Below are 18556 nucleotides of genomic sequence, written 5' to 3'. Positions count from 1 at the left end.
CCTATGTCATATTTTGATATTTGTTGTAAATTCTCAAATTTCCAAGGACCGTTCTGCTTTCATCACCTGTAAATAGAATAAGCGCATTCTTGGAGTTGTTGAGAGTTGGCAGTCCTGTTCATTAAACACATAACAAAGAAGTTGCAAAAATTCACTTGCAGTTGAGTTGAGAAAGTGTTCCTGCATTTGTTAAAATCCTCTTTTGCTATTTTTAAATCAGGTGTGACATAAAATTGAATTCAAAAATATTATGCTTGTTTGGGAAATTCTGTAAAGTAGTTAATTACATAGTTTAATTTTGAAAGCTTGACAGCTGAACTGATTGAATAATTGTGAAAACTTTTTTATTTTAGTTCTTCAGTGAATATGAAAAGTTACTCCATTCAGAAAACTATGTCACAAAAAGACAGTCACTGAAGGTAATTCAAAAGTGTTATTTTAAATGTGGGAGTATAATTTCAAAATTAAGTTTAACATATGTGACAAGTAAATCTTCAAATGTGCTACTGTAGTCATTTTGTACTTATTACAATTATGCCACAAATAGAAGTATACCTGCACTCCCAGGACTGCATTGGTTTAAAAAGGCAGCTTTCTCCATCATTTCAAGGGCAATTAGGGATGGGCCATAAATACTGGCTGAGCCAGCAACACCAAAATCCTATGAACAAGACTGTAAGACCAGTGTTTTGACTTGATTTCAAGTTTGGAATGAATTCCTTACTCCAAGACTTGTACGCCTACATTTCTCAAAACTGGCTGGTGATGTGGTGAACTAAAATGGGCTTTTGTCCCAGTTCTCATTAGGAAGGCCATACAGTAGTTTTTCAGATTATTTCACACGAGCAGACATAAATTGCCTAACCTAAATTCAACGATGTCGTATTTCAAGTTGCATCTGCAGACAATTTCTGATTTAGTCCATAATGATGAGAATTGTAAGGTCATCCAGGGAAAATAAAAAGCTGTACATTTGATGTCAGCTTTAACTAATTTGGTGCAAATACACAATTGGAAAAATCATCCAGATCAATACTCCAACCAAGTTACATCAAACTACATTAAGCTAGGTTACATCTATGACCAGTAACTGACCAGTAATCACAAGCAGTGCAATTTGTTCCTGTTTTCTTCAAATAATTTCAGTCCTTAAAAATTGGAGTTATGTATTGAAATGCTTGCAGTACGTAATACAAATGTTTCACTCACTGACTGTAACAATTCACTGCAGTCCAAGTGACATGTTCTTTTCGGTAACTAAATTAAAGAGGGAGTGGGATGTCCAGAATTTGCCATGAAAAATATGATCTCTCTTAAACAGGCTCATCTTTCAAGGTTATTCTTTATAATTGCTGATTGAGCAGAATTACTCATCTTTTTGCCATTGAGCAGAAAGCAAAATGAAAGTAGCATTAATTTTGAATTTGGAAAATCGAATGAAAATGTACATTGCAAAATGTATGAAATATTGTATGGAGAGGAGTTCGAAGTGGGCTGATGTAATAATTACTTGTCCCTTGGGGTTGGCAAGTGGAGGTGCTTCCTGGTTTCAATCACATCACTCTGAGGGGGAAAATTAAGAGGATTGGCAAGGTGACTGGAGCATGACGCAGCAAGATAGCAGAGGTTCAATAATATGATAGCTCGTGGAGGCTGTCTTATTGCCTCACCCCACATATTTGCAGAGTGGTGTCCATGAAACTATACCGAAACAATTGTGTCTTTAATTGATAAAGAAACCTATGGCTGTAGACTAAGGCTAATTACATTAGTGCTGACCCATCACTTTACGCTTTCAGTTACTAGCTTATCTGTGTTGGAATTGAAAGATTTTAAGTAAAGGTTAGGCAAACAATGAGCAAAGAGAAATTTAGAGGAACAAGCAGCAGCATAATGGCAGGATCTTGAGGATTTGTTTCTGTCTATAACAGTGCAAGAGATGGTGTTTAAATGTAGAAAAAATGGCATAAAAATAAATATTGTGTATTACAGTAAAATGTTTTCCCTGTATTCATTTGTTTGCAGTTTATTTTGTGACAAGTGTAAACATTGAACCCTTTTGTCAATTTTTCTGCATTTATGATGTAATTTTTCTATTTAGTTATAATGTAACTTGTCTGAACTTAAACATTCATTGTTATTTAGCTACTTGGAGAGCTTCTACTGGATAGACATAATTTTACCATAATGACAAAGTATATCAGCAAACCAGAGAACTTGAAGCTCATGATGAATCTTCTGCGAGACAAAAGCCGCAACATTCAGTTTGAGGCCTTCCATGTATTTAAGGTATTAGTACATGTAACCTTTCACAGGGGCTGAGCACAACAGGCTATAAGGTGAAAGACATAATTAATGTTAAGTGTCAACTTCTCGGTGATACTGCTCTTCTATTGGAGTAAGACGTTATCGAGTCTATTTCAGGGTTGAAGTGCTGTCACTTCTCAGAAGTGTAAACTAAAACAATAAATACTTAGAATTTGTACCAAAATTGAGTCACTTCATTGCTATCGATTTGTTGATTACTTGATTCCAAGCGTCTAGCCTTGTGAATTGAATTATCAGTTTCTTTGCTGGCAGAGTAGGTTAAATTGCCCAATATTCGGTTTTTTTTATTTAAAGAAGACATTTCTTTATTGGCTAGTTTTAAAATTTAGCAATGAACTACTAACCTCTCAAACTAAATTTTTATGACCATGCCTAATATTAGATGAGGTGCTTGTATTCTAGAGTGAGAAACTCACCACCTGACTGCAACACCTGCCCACCATCTGCAACGTACAAGTCCAGCTTGGAGTGGAATGCTCTCCAATTGCTTAGATGGGTGGAGCTCAGTGCCACCCAGAAGAAGGCAGTGTGCTTGATTGACCCTCCATGCATCAGCTTAAAAAAATCACTCCCTCCACCACGAATACACAGTGGCAGCAATGTGTACTATATACAGAATGCACTGCAGTAACTCATTAGGGCTTCTTCAACATCTTGCAAAACCACAACATTTGGCATCTAAATGACAAGGGGGCAGTAAATGAAGGGGGAAGCATCATCTTTGCCTCCAAGCACAATATCCTGACTTGGAACTGAACTGCTGTTCTTTTGCTTATAATGAGTGAAACTCCTGAACTCCTCACAGACGTGTACCCACAGAATGTGAATTGTAGTGCTTCAAGAAGGCAGTAAATCGCTACTCCTTGCAGGCATTTAATGATGGTAAAAAAAATTGGTATTAGCCAGTGATTCCCTCATCCTGTGAAAGAATTTTTCAAAAAGACATGCCCTAGACTTAATGCTGTTTAGCAAATAATCACTATGCATTAACACTGTGTATAAAGGCTCACTACTTTTAAAGACTTAAGTATATTTATTGAAAACTTTCTTACAAAGATGTAATGTCTGTTCTCTCTCTAGGTGTTTGTGGCCAATCCCAACAAAACTCAGCCAATTCTGGATATCTTGCTGAAAAACCAGACCAAGCTGATAGAGTTTCTCAGCAAATTCCAGAATGACAGGACCGAAGATGAACAATTCAATGATGAGAAGACTTACTTGGTCAAACAAATCAGAGATCTAAAGAGACCAGCACCCCAGGAATCCTAAAGCTGTGTTATAAAACAGAATGCAATTTAAGCAACTGCTGTCTATTAATGAACATCAAGCACCCTTATTCGATTCTTATGGATTACTGCTAATCTGCTGTCCAGTGAACGGTTTTTGTTTTTTTGTTTTGAAGTCAAAAAGATGAAATTTAGCTGCTGCTTTCCTGCACATTAGAGCACAACATGGACTGTTTCTATGACAAAAAAGTAACTTCAATGTAAACATACCGTCTTATGGTTAAACGTAGGTGAGAGGGAATTTGGTTTATGTAAGCAAATTTTTAGAAATTAGAATGGTTCATGAAAAAAGGATAACAACAGTAAACAGAGGTTGCATGCCTGGTATAAGATCTATTTATTTGCAAACTGTGCTGAGTGTTTGTCATGGATTTGATCTATGCTAACATTTAAAGGCACACACCATAGTCATAAGGATTAAAGTGCTGGATCTCCATGTTATTGATTTTTCCTTTATGGATATGGTGCGCTACTTGTGATTTAATTTAGTTGGGTTCATTTTTCTATGGTGTATGTTTTTTGAAGTCATTTAGTAGAACTTGTTCACAAAATGGTTTAAAAGTGAACTCCATTCAAATATGAATAGGGGACTAAAATCAGTTATTGGTTAGAGTTCTCCTAGGATGCAAAGCTATGCATGTTTACTGTAAAGAAATCGAGCCTGCAGCATTGTGACAGCGATTTTCCCCCTGGTGCTCTGTAAACAGATTTCCCAGTGGATTGTGTCCTACCTGTGACACGTTTTTTTAATGCTAGGAAATTTATTGATAAAATTGAAAGTTGAAATGCTGCATCTCCCCTCCTGTAATTGCAGAATGTAGTGTTACAAGCTAGATTTCTTTGCATAGTTGTACACAATTCAGAATGCTGGCAAAGAACTGTAGATGTGAGAAGTTTTTCTTTTTAAGGGATGTGATTATCCCCCTTAATGTATTAAGTAACTTTCAGGAGAATTAATCTGTTGGAAAGGGGTTGTTCTTATTGGGGGAGAAGAGAATGTACATAGGCCTTTTGTTGATTTATAGATTTTGCAGGCAGTTTGATTTACAAGAATTGAAAAGTATATACACTTTCAAATGTTTTACTTATGTTAATTTTAATTCCTATTTTCTGTTTGGGAGTTAGCATTGGAACTCTGCATTTCATTAGAGGGATTTGCTGGTTCCTTGTACATAACTTTTAGGCCGCTCAGTTCTAAAAATGATTAATTTGTACAGCGGAAGAATGTTATTGTGTTAGTCTAACTATTTACTTAATATTGAGTTTTGCATATGAATGCTGATATGTTATTTGAATATTTCTGCTGATCACATGAAATTGCTGATTAATATTTGCAGTAGAACAGCATTCTAAAGCCAATTCTGTATTTATGCTATTTGCTACTGGGCCGCTGTGATCAGGATAGGCAAATGAATAAACTGGAAGACCTCCCCCAGTTCACTCCCCACCCCCACCCCAAAAAACTGGATTTATGCTAATTATTTGTGAGCCCTCCGCATTCAATTATACCACAGTTGGGACTTTTGTTTTTAACAAAATGGTTGAAATAAGTCTGCAGAAAAGTTATTTGCTTTTGTGTTCTTAATATAAACTTACAAACAAAGTGATAGCATTTAATTGGTGTATTACTGTTTCTTTTTAATCCAGTTGATAACTTTAGATCTTGCCTTGAAGTGTACTTGAGCTTTTAGATTCCGGTGCATCAGGTTTCTAAATTTGAGGAACTCTGAAGTCAGATAACATTTGAAATATATTAGTGTTTTCTGATCGAGTAATGCATTGCAGCATATTATAAATGTTGTACTCTTAAGAACCTAAATGTCAATATAAACTGCCCCCATGCTTTTTTAAAAAAAACCAGTTTAAAAAACAATGTTAAAACCATGTGGGCACTTCATATTTTCCTGATGACAGTTGCATGTTAAATAGTGACTTTTTTACATTGCTGATTGTGGAACTGTTGCATTGGGATTCACTGTTGTGAACTTAGCCATAGCATACAAACGTTAGTCAATATTTTAACTTGCTATGGGAGTGACTGTCAAAATTAGCTTAATTGACTGTCCACTAAATCATATCAAAAATATTTTAACTCGACAACTGCAACTTAAAATAACTATTTTCAATGAATGTGAGGAGTTGACAAATGTTACTGCTATGCTGAAATTTGACTCATCAATACTCCTTCCATTTTACACCTGGTTACTTAGGTCTACATTCAGTGTCACTAATATATATACAGTTCAGGCCACCTCCATTAATGCAAGTAGAGACTTGTTCAGGATACGTGTACAATTCTCATGTATCTGGAAAAGGCTGTTTTTGTTTCATCAGAAACACCCTGTGGGATTATTTTCCTGTAGCTAATGTGTCACTTGATAGCTGCATAACTACAGAAAGCTTTTAGTTATTGCACTGGCTGCTTTGCAAGTATGTCAACATATTAAGAATTGGAAACAATGCATTGCTGAGTAATATGTTGTGCAATCCATACTATAAATGGGTTGAAAACTAAAGCATGAGGTCACTTTAGGAAGATGCCAAATATATAAATATTTAAGATGTAGCATGAGTATGGTTAAACATTTGTAAGTTGTGTTGTTTGTAAGCCATATATACTCAAATTATGCTGCAATCTTAGGTTGTAAGGAGCCGTTGCACTGGAATCTTCAAGTACTGTGAAATGTTGCCCTCCAAAGATATTTCTGCAGGGTGATCAGTTTTTGAATCATTAGGACTGCTTTATAATAGCAAATCTTGCTAAATATGTCCTGTCTCCCCATAAAACAATGTCAGATGATCTGACTGGCCCCAAGGATACAAATAAATTTTGATTAAATATACAAATGTTTGTGTGTTTATTTTCAAATTCTAATTGTGATTGTTTTGAGGAAAGTGCAGTTCATACATCAGTAAACTGCAGTATTGAATGCTGTTGAGCTGTTAATAGCTTTGAATACCTAACGTGTATATTTGTCACCATTTCAGCCTCTCTGCTAAGCAGTTTCCTTAAGTTGAAGAAATGATGGCCTTCAATCTGACGTATGGTTTGGAAGAAGAATTCGATTTCCTACAACTTTGTGCAACTCATCTGATGGTCAAACAGCATTTGATTTGAACATCAGGCGCTGCAGTTTAACTGAGGGCCCTCTATCTTTAAGCACTTTTTTAAAAAGAGCTAGCTATAAGGCTGCACTAAAGTAAATTTCAGTATGCTTCCAGACATAGCCAGCGGGTTACTGCAGCCGAGAATCTGCATCGTGATAACGTTGAAACTCAGCTTTCATCATTACTGTGTAAAACTGACAACAGTTTCTAGCTCCTGCACATGTGCAGCTAAATGCTGACATTGAAATTTGCTCTTAGTGAAGCCATGCTCTTTTGTAGGGTGAATGTTGTGGTTTTCATGGATGTCTTATAAAAACCCTTAAAAGTTAAGCATTGTTGAATGGGACAAAACTCAAATTAACTTGTCTGAAGTTATAGTTAACAGCAAACAAGCTCTCTGGCCCTGTAAAACCTACTTTAGCAACTAGGAGTATCAGCTTTCTTAATCCCGTCTATATAGGTCATTGTGGTTTGCTATCAAAGGTGACAGTTGCTGCTTGTTACTTCATTGTATGAGAACTCTTCAAACTGGCTGCTGTTTTTTTTTAACTGCTCTTCTAGGATTAGTCGGAAAACTAAAGTTTCATAATTGACCTAGTATATGTAATCATAACTAAACTAAAGTAATACTGATTAACATTATTCTGCTTAATTCTAACATCATATGACATCACTTAGCTTTATTTGACATAAAAATATACCATAGGATTGCGAACAGAGTAAAGGAATGACTTAATGTTTCAACTTAGAGCTATAAGGCTGAGTGCCTCTTTAGTTTAAGATTCAGACTTTGAAGGTTGAATGAGACAAATAATATAATTTCAGCCTGTTAGTGCTCATCACTGAATCATAATCACAGCCGTGCTCTTGAACTAGTATATTAGAAATATAGTAATTAACTAAATGTAACTTTTGTACTAGCATTATCTTTGTAGCAATGTATTTAAGTTTGTAATTTTATAATCTTTTGACTTCAACATACTCTGGATCAAAATTTGTATAAATCAGTATATTTTCTGATCTTCTGTATTATGGCAACATAAACTGTTTCCAAGTATTCAACGCAAAAGGAAAACCAGGGAAAAAATAAATGGTCAGTGACAAATATGATTTAATGGAAATCTCACCAATTAAGCAAGGATTAAGACATTAGCTGAAGGATATCAATCAAGCCTGGATTGTACATGCCTCCCTTTTGTGTTTAGCAAAGAATATCTGTTTAATAAACTGACAATAGAAAAAAACTTAGGTGGGTGGACCCATGGATCATTGACGACTTCAGAAACCAGTCAGGCAATAGTGGAAGGTGAGATCAATCAATGTCCGTCACCCCTAAAAGCCAACTGGAGTTTGGTCATAATTCTTTAAACCAATTAGCAATAACGTTTGTCTAACCTAGGCCAATCCAAATGTACTGCTGTATTTGATCATAGGTTGTGACTTGGAAAGAGTTAATAAGCAACGCTTTTGATGATCAGTGCATGCGCAAGAAAGTTTGAACTTACCCTGCTTCCAAACTGAAGTGGAAGGGCTTCGAGCCATTGGATAGACTCAGAAACCAGGTATCAATCTATACCCAAAGCTGAACCAGAAAGCAAGAGCCAAAGTATGCTTGTAAAGTAGGAGCTAATTATAACCGAAATAAAGTTTCCTAATTTATGACAGTAGGCTGTTTCCTGTTGCCTTTTGGTTAAAGTCTCTAAACAAAATCAGTATTGGGGTTTGAGTATAAAACCGATAAAACATACACACCTACACGCCAGAAATTCCCTTCAGATGGCTTCAAAATGAATTGGCATTGCTACTAAATCTATGCAGCAAGCATAGCCCCTTTGCCATAGACTGCAATAACTGGACCTTTATTTTCCTTTTCCTGCATTAGAGGTGGAGACCTACATGCTGCTTAATTAGAATTCAGTTCCAGCATTTGTTTTCAGTTGTTCATGTGATGTGTGTGTAACGAGCAAAGACAGAACTGCTGCCCATTCTTAATTACCCATGAACTTATTAGCTGGTTCAACCAATTCAGAGGACAGTTCCAAGTCAAATCACATTGCTATTTGCCTGGAGTCACATGCATGGTAGCAGAGGTGAGGATGCAGGATTTCCATACCTAAGGATATTGGTGAAGCGGATGTATTTATTAAGACTTGAATGTAGTTTTTGCAGTCATTACTGAGACTATATTTCAAATTTATTGATGAATTGCCCTGATGGGATTTGAATCCATGTCCTCAGACCAGTAGCCTGGGTCTCTGAACTATTAGAGTTGAAAGTGTGGAGCTGGAAAAAGCACAGCAGGTCACGCAGGACTGATGAAGGGTCACAGCCCAAAACATTAACTCTCCTGCTTGACCTGCTGTGCTTTTTCCACATCCACACTTTCTTCGACTCTAACTTTCAAGCATCTGCAGTTATCTCCATCCTCTGAATTAATAGACTAGAAATTTTCCCATTATTATTGGCTTATAAATTATTTACATTACGGAAACAGGCCCTTCGGCCCAACAAGTCCCCACTGACCTGGCGAAGCGCAACCCACCCAGACCTATTCCCCTACATTTACCCCTTCCCCTAACACTGCAGGCAATTTAGCAGAGCCAATTCACCTAACCTGCACATTTTTGGACTTGGAGGAAACCGGAGCACCCGGAGGAAACCCACGGAGACACTGGGAGAATGTGCAAACTCTATGCAGTCAGTCGCCTGAGGCGGGAATTGAACCCGGGTCTCTGACGCTGCGAGGTAGCAGTGCTAACCACTGTGCCACGATGTCGCACAAGGTTTATATTCACTTGATAACTACGTTTCCATAAGTAGTGCTTGAAACTGATCCTAAGATGTGATGTGGAAGTGCTGGTTTTGCACTGTGGTGTACAAAGTTAAAAATCTCACAACACCAGGTTATAGTCCAACATGTTTATTTGGAAGTACAAGCTTCCAGAGTGCTACTGCTTTGTCAGGTAGCTAGTGCCAAAGGAGCAGCGTTTTGAAAGCTTATACTTCCAAATAAACCTGTTGTAGTATTACCTGGTGGTGTCTGATATTTAACTTGATCCTACGATGGTAGTGAATAAATATACTAATAAACAAAAACTAAGAACATTTATCATCAGACCATTCACTTTGCACTATGAAATGAAGATATTTATTTTGTCATTAAGTAGGCAGTCATTTAATTTGTTTTCTTCAGTGACAGAAACACAGCCTCCACAAACTATTGTTTTTAAGTCACCCACGATCTACCTCCAAATTGTCTTGATGTAGTTTTAAGGAATATTAATTCCCTATTACAGGTCAAGTGCTAGATTGGTTGAAATGGTTACAACTTGTGTGTCCTGCAATAAATACCATTGACCTTCTGTAACAGTGAAATACTTGTGGAATAGTTATCTCGCGAGAAGAGCACAAACCAGTGTTTCTTTATCCCCAGAGAAGCTAATAATTGAAGTCCCCATTTCCAAGGAAAGAAAACCAATGAGCAAGATTTCACTTTTTAAACTTTTACCATAACAAGCCAACTAAAATGAATACTTCATTCATTCATAGGCAAACTAAATTTCAATTTAAAAGGTAAAAGTTATTTACAATCAACCCCACACATTCTCTCGTCTGGTGTAATGTATCATTTCACAGACTTTCTGCTTCCAGTAAGTAGAATCTCTGCCCACTTGATAGAAGTGGCTGTGAAGATGCTGCAGAGATGCTGGTATTCTATTGAGATGGACATTAAGGTTAGTGCTAGCCACGCCGACCTCACACAGGTCACAACAACCCTGATAATGCAGCTTTCACAAGTTTCTTTTCAACCGTCACATCATTATGAATCTGGTCCTCTAAATCAAGCTCTCAGCTCTTCAGTGTGCTTGAATTATTCTCACAGCATTAGGACTCAGTTCCTTTCAGTTTGCTTGCTTGCTTGCCTGCCTGTGGTTTCACCAAGAATATTTGGACTAGTAATTTCTCTCTGCCAAACAAAAAATTGATCTTTTGTATGGAGGTTTGCTTGCTTCACCCTCTTACATTTTATATTCTGAACTGACCGTTCAGGCTGTCTGCCACAAAACAACTAACTAACTTGTGGCACCACCACAACTAACTTTCATTTCCCCAGTTAACCTAGGGTTACAGGGATATCTCAAAAACAATACATAGGCTTTTCCCAAAACTACAAGGTGGTCATACCATCATTAGGGCAAGAATCCAGATTTCAGGGCTTTCTTTAACAGAGGAAAATAGTGTAAAGGCAAGAAGAATGGTTTGTTCTTTTTAATGCTCCAACTGTACAATTTTCAATTTCTTTTTTGATTTGTGCTCAAGTGATTCTGAATTCCATGTTTTGGGGAGGAATACAGCAATTTTTACAGTCTAAGAAAGATGACAATACTTGCATGCTAAGAAGCTAATTAGTGTTTAAAAGTTATTTTGAGCTTTAAATTTTGCTGCTGACCTCAAGAAAATTGTAATATGTGTCGTGATTAATTTAAAAGATTGATACTTAGAATTCAGTTACACCATGAGCAAAAAGGATATTGAATGGAATATTGCCAATTTGTTTGGTACTGAGAAAGCCTCAAAGTTGATCCCATGATGTTAATAGACTTTTCTGTATACTTGCTGTTTTGTCTTTTGTAAGCTGTTGTCATTCTTTATTACTCGCAGAACTTGTAATGAGTTTTCTAGTAATTCTAAATTGCTAATTTCTATTTATTTAGGTCTGATTTTAAGACACAATGTGGAGGAATATTGTCTACTTTCTCTGTAGTAGTCCATTTTACATGAGAAAATATCCAAACATGACTTTTTGATTGCTGAATGAGTTTCACTAAATCTTTGTCAAGTGCAATAAAGGGCTAAATTTTACTTAAGGCTTTGGGACCATGACATCGAAGCAAGTCCTGAGCCTGTGCCTACTGACAGTGCAACCAGCTAAATTATTTTATCACGGGTGGCCTCTAAAGACAGCAGTACCAGTGGGAGAGATGGTGACTGCTGAGGCACATAGGAAACATTGGGCTGCATCAAGTACTGGAAATGATGCATTAAGGATCAAAGAGGCAATCTCTCCACTTCATTTGAGCCCTCTTTTTGTCATTGGGTGATGGTTAGTGGGCAGCTATTCCTTGACATGACCCTCTCTTTGGCTCACAGGATGGCCACCTTCATTAGTCTGGTGGTTTCCCCATGTAACAGAGTTCCCTATCAATAGTGTCGGTGGCTCTGTACATTGGCTCTTAATAGGTCCTTTTGTAAACTGGCATGCTGCCATCTTGGAGTAGGCAGCTAAGCCATTCTGCAAAGTGCCACTGGCAATGGGACTGCATTGAGAAGCCTTTCCAACTTGGCTCACATTGTTGCCCAAGATCCTCCCACCCCACCATCGCCACTAGCTATGTTCCTGCTCTGTTGAAAGTATTGCAGAATGCTTAAAAAAAAGCAAAAGTATGGTAAGGGCCAAGTTTGAACTTTCCTAGTGATGCAAATGTTGCTAATGCACATTAGGGTACTACTTGATCCATTTTGAACTATTAGGATAAACATTAGGTTCTAATAAGCTAACTTCCAACCTGTTATGTCTTAATGCCTGGGTACAGCAGCATTCACCTGCATTATTACATGCAATCCAGATAGAGAACCTCTCATGCTTCAGCTGTTGACACATTTGCCAGCTGTTTTCTATGTAACATGGCCTTTCTGTAAGAAAGAACTTGTGGTCCATATTGGGTTTGATTGCCAAGAGAAAAGACAGCTCAGTAATACTTACTGGAGAAGGATTTATATTTAAAATTTCAGATGAATTGTGTAGTAGGAAAGTGACAAATGTGACAGCTTGATCGCTTTTGGGTAATCTTACACTTGCCAAATTGTAGAAAGAATATAATCCTACAGTGTAGAATTTTATTGATGTAAAACTCGGCATCCTAATACCCAATTTTTTAAATAATTTGACCTGTGCACATTCTGATTAAGAAAAACAAGGAATTAACAAAGTTCTAGAGCCTGAGGAATGCAGAGCAAAGGTAAGTTTTATTTTGCTCTAAATTAAGGATAACTGAATATTTTCTTGTTTCGGGCACCCAGTCTTAGCTATGCGGAAAGTTCCATTCATTCTGTTTCAGTATAACAGCCCTGGCTTCAGAAAAGCATCATGTATTGCTCTGGGTTACATTTCATTATGCTCACCATCACCACTTATGGTGACAGCTTGACTGAAGTCATAGAGATGTATGATGAAAACAGACCGTTTGATCCAACTTATCCATGTTGACCAGATATCCTAATGTAATCTAGTCCCATTTGCCAGCACCTGGCCCATATCCCTGTAAACCCTTCTTATTCATGTACCCATCGAGATGCCTTTTAAATGTTGCAATTGTACCAATCTCCTCCACTTCCTCTAGCAGCTCATTCCATACACGTACCACCCTCTGCGTAAAATGGTTGCCCCTTAATTCTGTTCCATATCTTTCCCACCCTAAACCTATGCCCTCTAGTTCTGGACTCCCCCACCCCAGGGAAAAGACCTATCCATGTCCCTCATGATTTTATAAACTTCTTTAAGGTCACCCCTCGGCCTCCGATGCTGCAGGGAAAAACAACTCCAGCCTAATAAACTTCTTATAGCTCAAATCCTCCACCCTGGCAATGTCCTTGTAAACCTTTTCTGAACCCTTTCAAGATCTCAAGGATCTTGTAACATAGTCCTATCTTCTGGCCAATCAAGAGTTATTTCCTGTCTCCAGTTGAGCCATTCACATTCTGATGGCATTAGGAGACCAAACACTTCCATGAAGATAATAAAGAAAAATGTTTCCGTGTCAAAGAAGCATCATATTGGACTTGACACATTACTGTAGATGTTGGAAAGAGAAACAGTTATTTTGCTTTCATAAAAGGAAAAATTCTGCTTTTCTTTATTACACTCTCACTCTTTCCCCTCACGTCCTCTTCTCCCCCACCGCCCCCCCGCCCGCACTCCAAATCTCTGGAATCCATTCAGAAGTTTTTCCATGTTAAAAGATGATTTTTTGTTTGAATTACAAGTTTTATGTTCCTACCAATCAAGTCGCCAAATAGATTATCATCTGAATGCCTTCCATTTCCACTGGAGGGAGTTCTTGTAATCATTTCAAATTAAAGAATCCTTTATATGAACACAGGCTTTATATACAATCGAAGTACAGGAAAGGTCAAAGTAAATGTGCTAACTTGTCCAGATTAATCTTATGGCTTCAGTTGCTAAGCTATTTCACCCTGTTTTCATAGAATCCAGTTATTTACCAATAACTGATATAAGACTAACTGATTTTTTCCTTTTTTTAAAGGGCTGTCATATTTTTCAGCCTGCTGTCTGAGATAATGATTTTTCTTTCCACATAAGTTTGGTCAAATATAATTGGATTCATCACCTATTCTGTCCAGATAACTCAATTGGTTGCAATCTTTTGTCTACTTATTAAGAGTAAATTCCTGAATTAATTTTCCTTGGAACATTTAACTCTTCTTGTTTTTCATGATTTTACCATTTCAATATCTACCACACCTGAAAACTGGGACAAAATACTAGTGCCATTTTCCACCTTATCTTCTATTGCAAGCTTGTTACTTTCATTTCTGAGTAATAATAATGCTGCTATCCCAGCAGGATGCCTCTTTGAATTTTGTTTATTTTCTGTCATACTTCTACCCTTTTTAATCTCTAGTTTTTGTAATTGTTCTATATTTTGACTGGTTTTGTTACCTGCCCTGAAGCATTTTGCTCAATTTCAAATTTGATCTAAGTCACCAATTACGTAATAGAATTCCAACGTTCACTATTCTTATCATTGGGGCATTTATGATTTGTAATCTCTGTTTGCTGGTTAAATATTTCATACTAATGTCCAATGCTACTTCCCCAGTTTTTTCTTCCACTTAATTGGGCAATTCATCTCTAATTGTAATTTCTTTCAAAATTGAGCACACTTTCCCTTTGGACTTGCATAATTGTCACTGATTAATGCTTCATGTTCACTGCCTCTTTACCCATAACTTGAACAATTGTTGCTTCCTCGTTCGAGTAATGTGATTAGTTAGGAAAACAAATCTGAACACTGCAACAAAACATACCCTTTCTAAACACATTTCTCTGTCCTGATTTATTTTTGGATAATTAAAGTCTCCTATTGTTTCAGCTCAGTTAAATATTCTGTCTAATTCTTCTGAATGCTGCCTCTGTATTTGCAAACACTCTGAACATCATTGGAGTAACTATATGTCAGTGGTGAACTGGCAACACGATACCTTTTTTATGAAGCTTAATGGAGAATAACACAACACGAAACCTGACATTTAAGTATTTCCCTTTTGCTAAAGTTACTAATGCATAAATAGTACGAAGTGCCATCAACTCGCTGTTGTTTTGCCCGCAAATTCTTTGAGAGACAAAAAGATGAAGAAAATTATTTAATGTGTTGTCTTAATCTCAAAGAAGAATTAGCTATGATTCAAAATGAAATTGAATAAATAATTATACTCCAGCATCAAAGTAATGCACAAGTTGGAAATCTGCAATAAAACCATAATGCTGGAAATGCACAGCAGGCCTCGATGCATCCATGAACTGAGAAACCAGATTGATGGCTAATTGCACCTTCTGATTTTAATTACTCCACTTATCGTGGCTATGCCTTTAATTGTCTTGGCTTTAAGCTCTAAACTTCCATCCCTGCATCCCTCTTAGAGTCATAGAGATGTACAGCATGGAAACAGACCTTTTGGTCCAACCCGTCCATGCTGACCAGATATCCCAACCCAATCTAGTCCCACCTGCCAGCACCCGGCCCATATCCCTCCAAACCCCTCCTATTCATATACCCGTCCAAATGCCTCTTAAATGTTGCAATTTTGCTAGCCTCCACCACTTCCTTTGGTAGCTCATTCCATACACGTACCACCCTCTGTGCGAAAAAGTTGCCCCTTAGGTCTCTTTTATATCTTTTCCCTCTCACTCTGAACCTATGCCCTCTAGTTCTGGACTCCCCGACCCCAGGGAAAAGATTAGTTATCCTATCCATGCCCTTCATAATTTTGTAAATCTCTGAGTTCACCTCTCAGCCTCTGACGCTCCAGGGAAAACAGCCCCAGCCTGTTCAGCCTCTCCCTATAACTCAAATCCTCCAACCTTGGCAACATCCTTGTAAATCTTTTCTGAACCCTTTCAAGTTTCACAACATCTTTCCGATAGGAAGGAGACCAGAATTGCACACAATATTCCAACTGTGGCCTAACCAATTGTCTCTGCTTTAGTCTTTTTAAGCCATGATTTGGAGGTGCTGGTGTTGGACTGCGGTGGGCAAAGTTTAAAAATCACACAACACCAGGTTATATTCTAACAGGTTTATTTGGAATCACTAGCTTTCAGAGTGCTGCTGCTCCACAGCTACCTGATGAAGAAGTGGCACTTTGAAATCTAGTGATTCCAAATAAACCTGTTGGACTGTAACCTGGTGTGTTGTGAGATTTTTAACTTTCTCTTTTAAGTTACCTCTTAAAACCCATCTTTGATAAAGCTTTTGGTCATTTACATTAATATCTCCTTAAGTGGATCAGTGTTAGGTTTGCCTGCTGAAATATGTTTCATAATGAATATGTCATATAAGTGGAAGTAGTTGACATTGTTTCTTTCTCTACAGGTGTTGGCTGACCTGAGTATTTCCAGAAATTTCTGTTATTATTGGTTTATATCGTTCTCTTGGGCAATACAAACTCATTGGTATTGTGCTGATAAATACTGCATCATTTGGCAGTTGGGCATGAATTCAGCCCTAACTTCAACCAATTTCTGTGCAAATCCATTACCTTTTAAATTTATGGGCTGGCAATGGCTTAGATGATGTAAGCCACCAAATTCTAGATATTAGCAACTTGCCCTGTGTCCTTTCATCCCTGAACTTGCTGGTCACTTTATACATTAGCAGTCCTGCGCATTGTCAACATAATTTTTAAAAATTACATTTGACTTTCTCTTTTTGCAATTTAACTTTTGCAACTTTCTGATTTGAAGCTCTATTAACCCTTTCAGCTACAATAAAATAATGTACCTTTTGGAAAGTTTGCTTTCACCTTTGTTTCATTTACATTTGAGTACATATAGATTATCCTCAGATGGTGTTTTCTGACTTTTTTTCATAATGCTTTGATCCACATCAGCTAGCTATCTTGAACACTGATCTGATTATTCCACATGAAAGCACTGATTCAAAGTATTCCAACATATCTTTAATGTAGCTTTTGATGCCCAGATACCACCTAGAGATAAACACTGTAACCTCGGCTAGATTGGCAATTTGTGTCACATTTGAACTAAAATTCTATACTCTAGTGTGTTGCTGGGAAAGCACAGCAGGTCAGCCAGCATCCAAGAGGCAGGAGAATCAACGTTTTGGGCATAAGCCCTTCATCAGGAATGAGGCTTGTGGGCTGGGGCTGAGAGATAAATGGGAGGGTGTGGAGGGGGTAGCTGAGAAAGCGATAGGTGGATGAAGGTGAGGGAGAAGGTGATAGATCGGTGGGGGAGGTGATGGACAGGTCCAGAGGGCAGTTCCAAGTTGGAGGCTTGAGACTGGGATAATGTGAGGGGAGGGGAAATGAGAAAGCTGTTGAAATCCACATTTATCCCATGTGGTTGCAGGGTCCCAAGGTGGAATATGAGGCATTCTTCTTCCAGGTGTCAGATGGTAATGGTTTGGCAGTGGAGGCGGCCCAGGACCTGCATGTCCTTGATGGAGTGGGAGGGGGAGTTGAAGTGTTCAGCCACGGGGTGGTATGGTTGGTTGGTGCAGGTGTCTCAGAGATGTGACATCACCCACGCCCTTCACCTCCAAAATTTTCATTTCCCTGGCCCCCAACATCTCATCTTCACTATGAACATCCAGTTCCTGTACACATCAATCGGCCACAACAAAGGTCTCCAAGTCCTCTGTTTCTTCCTGTCACACCATCCCAACCAAGACCCTTCCACTGACACCCTCATCCGCTAGGCTGAACTGGTCCTTGCCCTCAACAACAACTCCTTCCAATCCTCCCACTTCATCCAAACCAATGGGGTAGCCTTGAGCACCTGCATGGGACCCAGCTATGCCTGCCTGTTTGTCGAATATGTGGAGCAGATAATCTTCTGCAGTTACACTGCCACCACCCCTCACCTGTTCCTCTGCTACATCGATGACTGTATCGGCGCCGCTTCATGCTCCCACGTGGAGGTTGAACAGTCCATCAACTTTACCAACAACTTTCACCCGACCTCAAATTCAGCTGGACTATCTTGGACACTTCCCTCCCCTCCCTGGACCTCTCCATCACCATCTCTGGTGACCAACTAACCACAGGCATTTACTACAAGCCACCAACTCCCATAGCTACCTCCTGTAAAAACGCCATCCCTTATTCCCAATTCCTCTGCCGCCACCGCATCTGTTCCCAGGATGACCAATTCCACCTCAGAGTCCCAGATGGCCTCCTACTTCCATGATTGCAATTTCCCTTCCCATGTGGTCGACAATGCCCTCCAGCACATCTCCTCCACTATACACCCCACCGTCCTTGAACCCCACCCCTTCCAACACAACAAGGACAGAACTGCCTGGTCCTCACCTTCCTCCCCATCAATCTCTGCATACAATGCATCATTCTCTGCTACTTCTGCCACCTCCAAAGGACCCCACCACCAAAGATATATTTCTCTCCCTACCCCTATCAGCATTTTGGAGAGACCATTCCCTCCGCGACTCCCTTGTCAGGTCCACGCTTCCCTCCCCCCACCACCCCCACCACACTTAAAAAAGGGCAATTTT

General features: G+C 38.5%; 1 protein-coding gene across 1 annotated transcript in view; it reads left to right on the top strand.

The window, feature by feature from the left end:
• The window catches only part of cab39 (calcium binding protein 39), a 39375-nt gene extending 32918 nt beyond the window's left edge, over positions 1-6457 (top strand). Inside the window, exons 6-8 of the mRNA XM_043702008.1 lie at positions 354-419; positions 2146-2289; positions 3409-6457. Coding sequence (XP_043557943.1) covers positions 354-419; positions 2146-2289; positions 3409-3597 — 399 coding nt within the window. The 3' untranslated portion in view covers positions 3598-6457. The remainder of the gene's footprint in view (positions 1-353; positions 420-2145; positions 2290-3408) is intronic.
• The last annotated feature ends 12099 nt before the right edge of the window (positions 6458-18556 follow it).

This window comes from Chiloscyllium plagiosum, chromosome 13 (genome assembly GCF_004010195.1).
Source record: "Chiloscyllium plagiosum isolate BGI_BamShark_2017 chromosome 13, ASM401019v2, whole genome shotgun sequence".
Lineage (NCBI taxonomy): Eukaryota > Metazoa > Chordata > Chondrichthyes > Orectolobiformes > Hemiscylliidae > Chiloscyllium > Chiloscyllium plagiosum.
The sequence above is the reverse complement of the archived record's forward strand: the minus strand, read 5'-3'. Positions and strand labels throughout refer to the sequence as shown.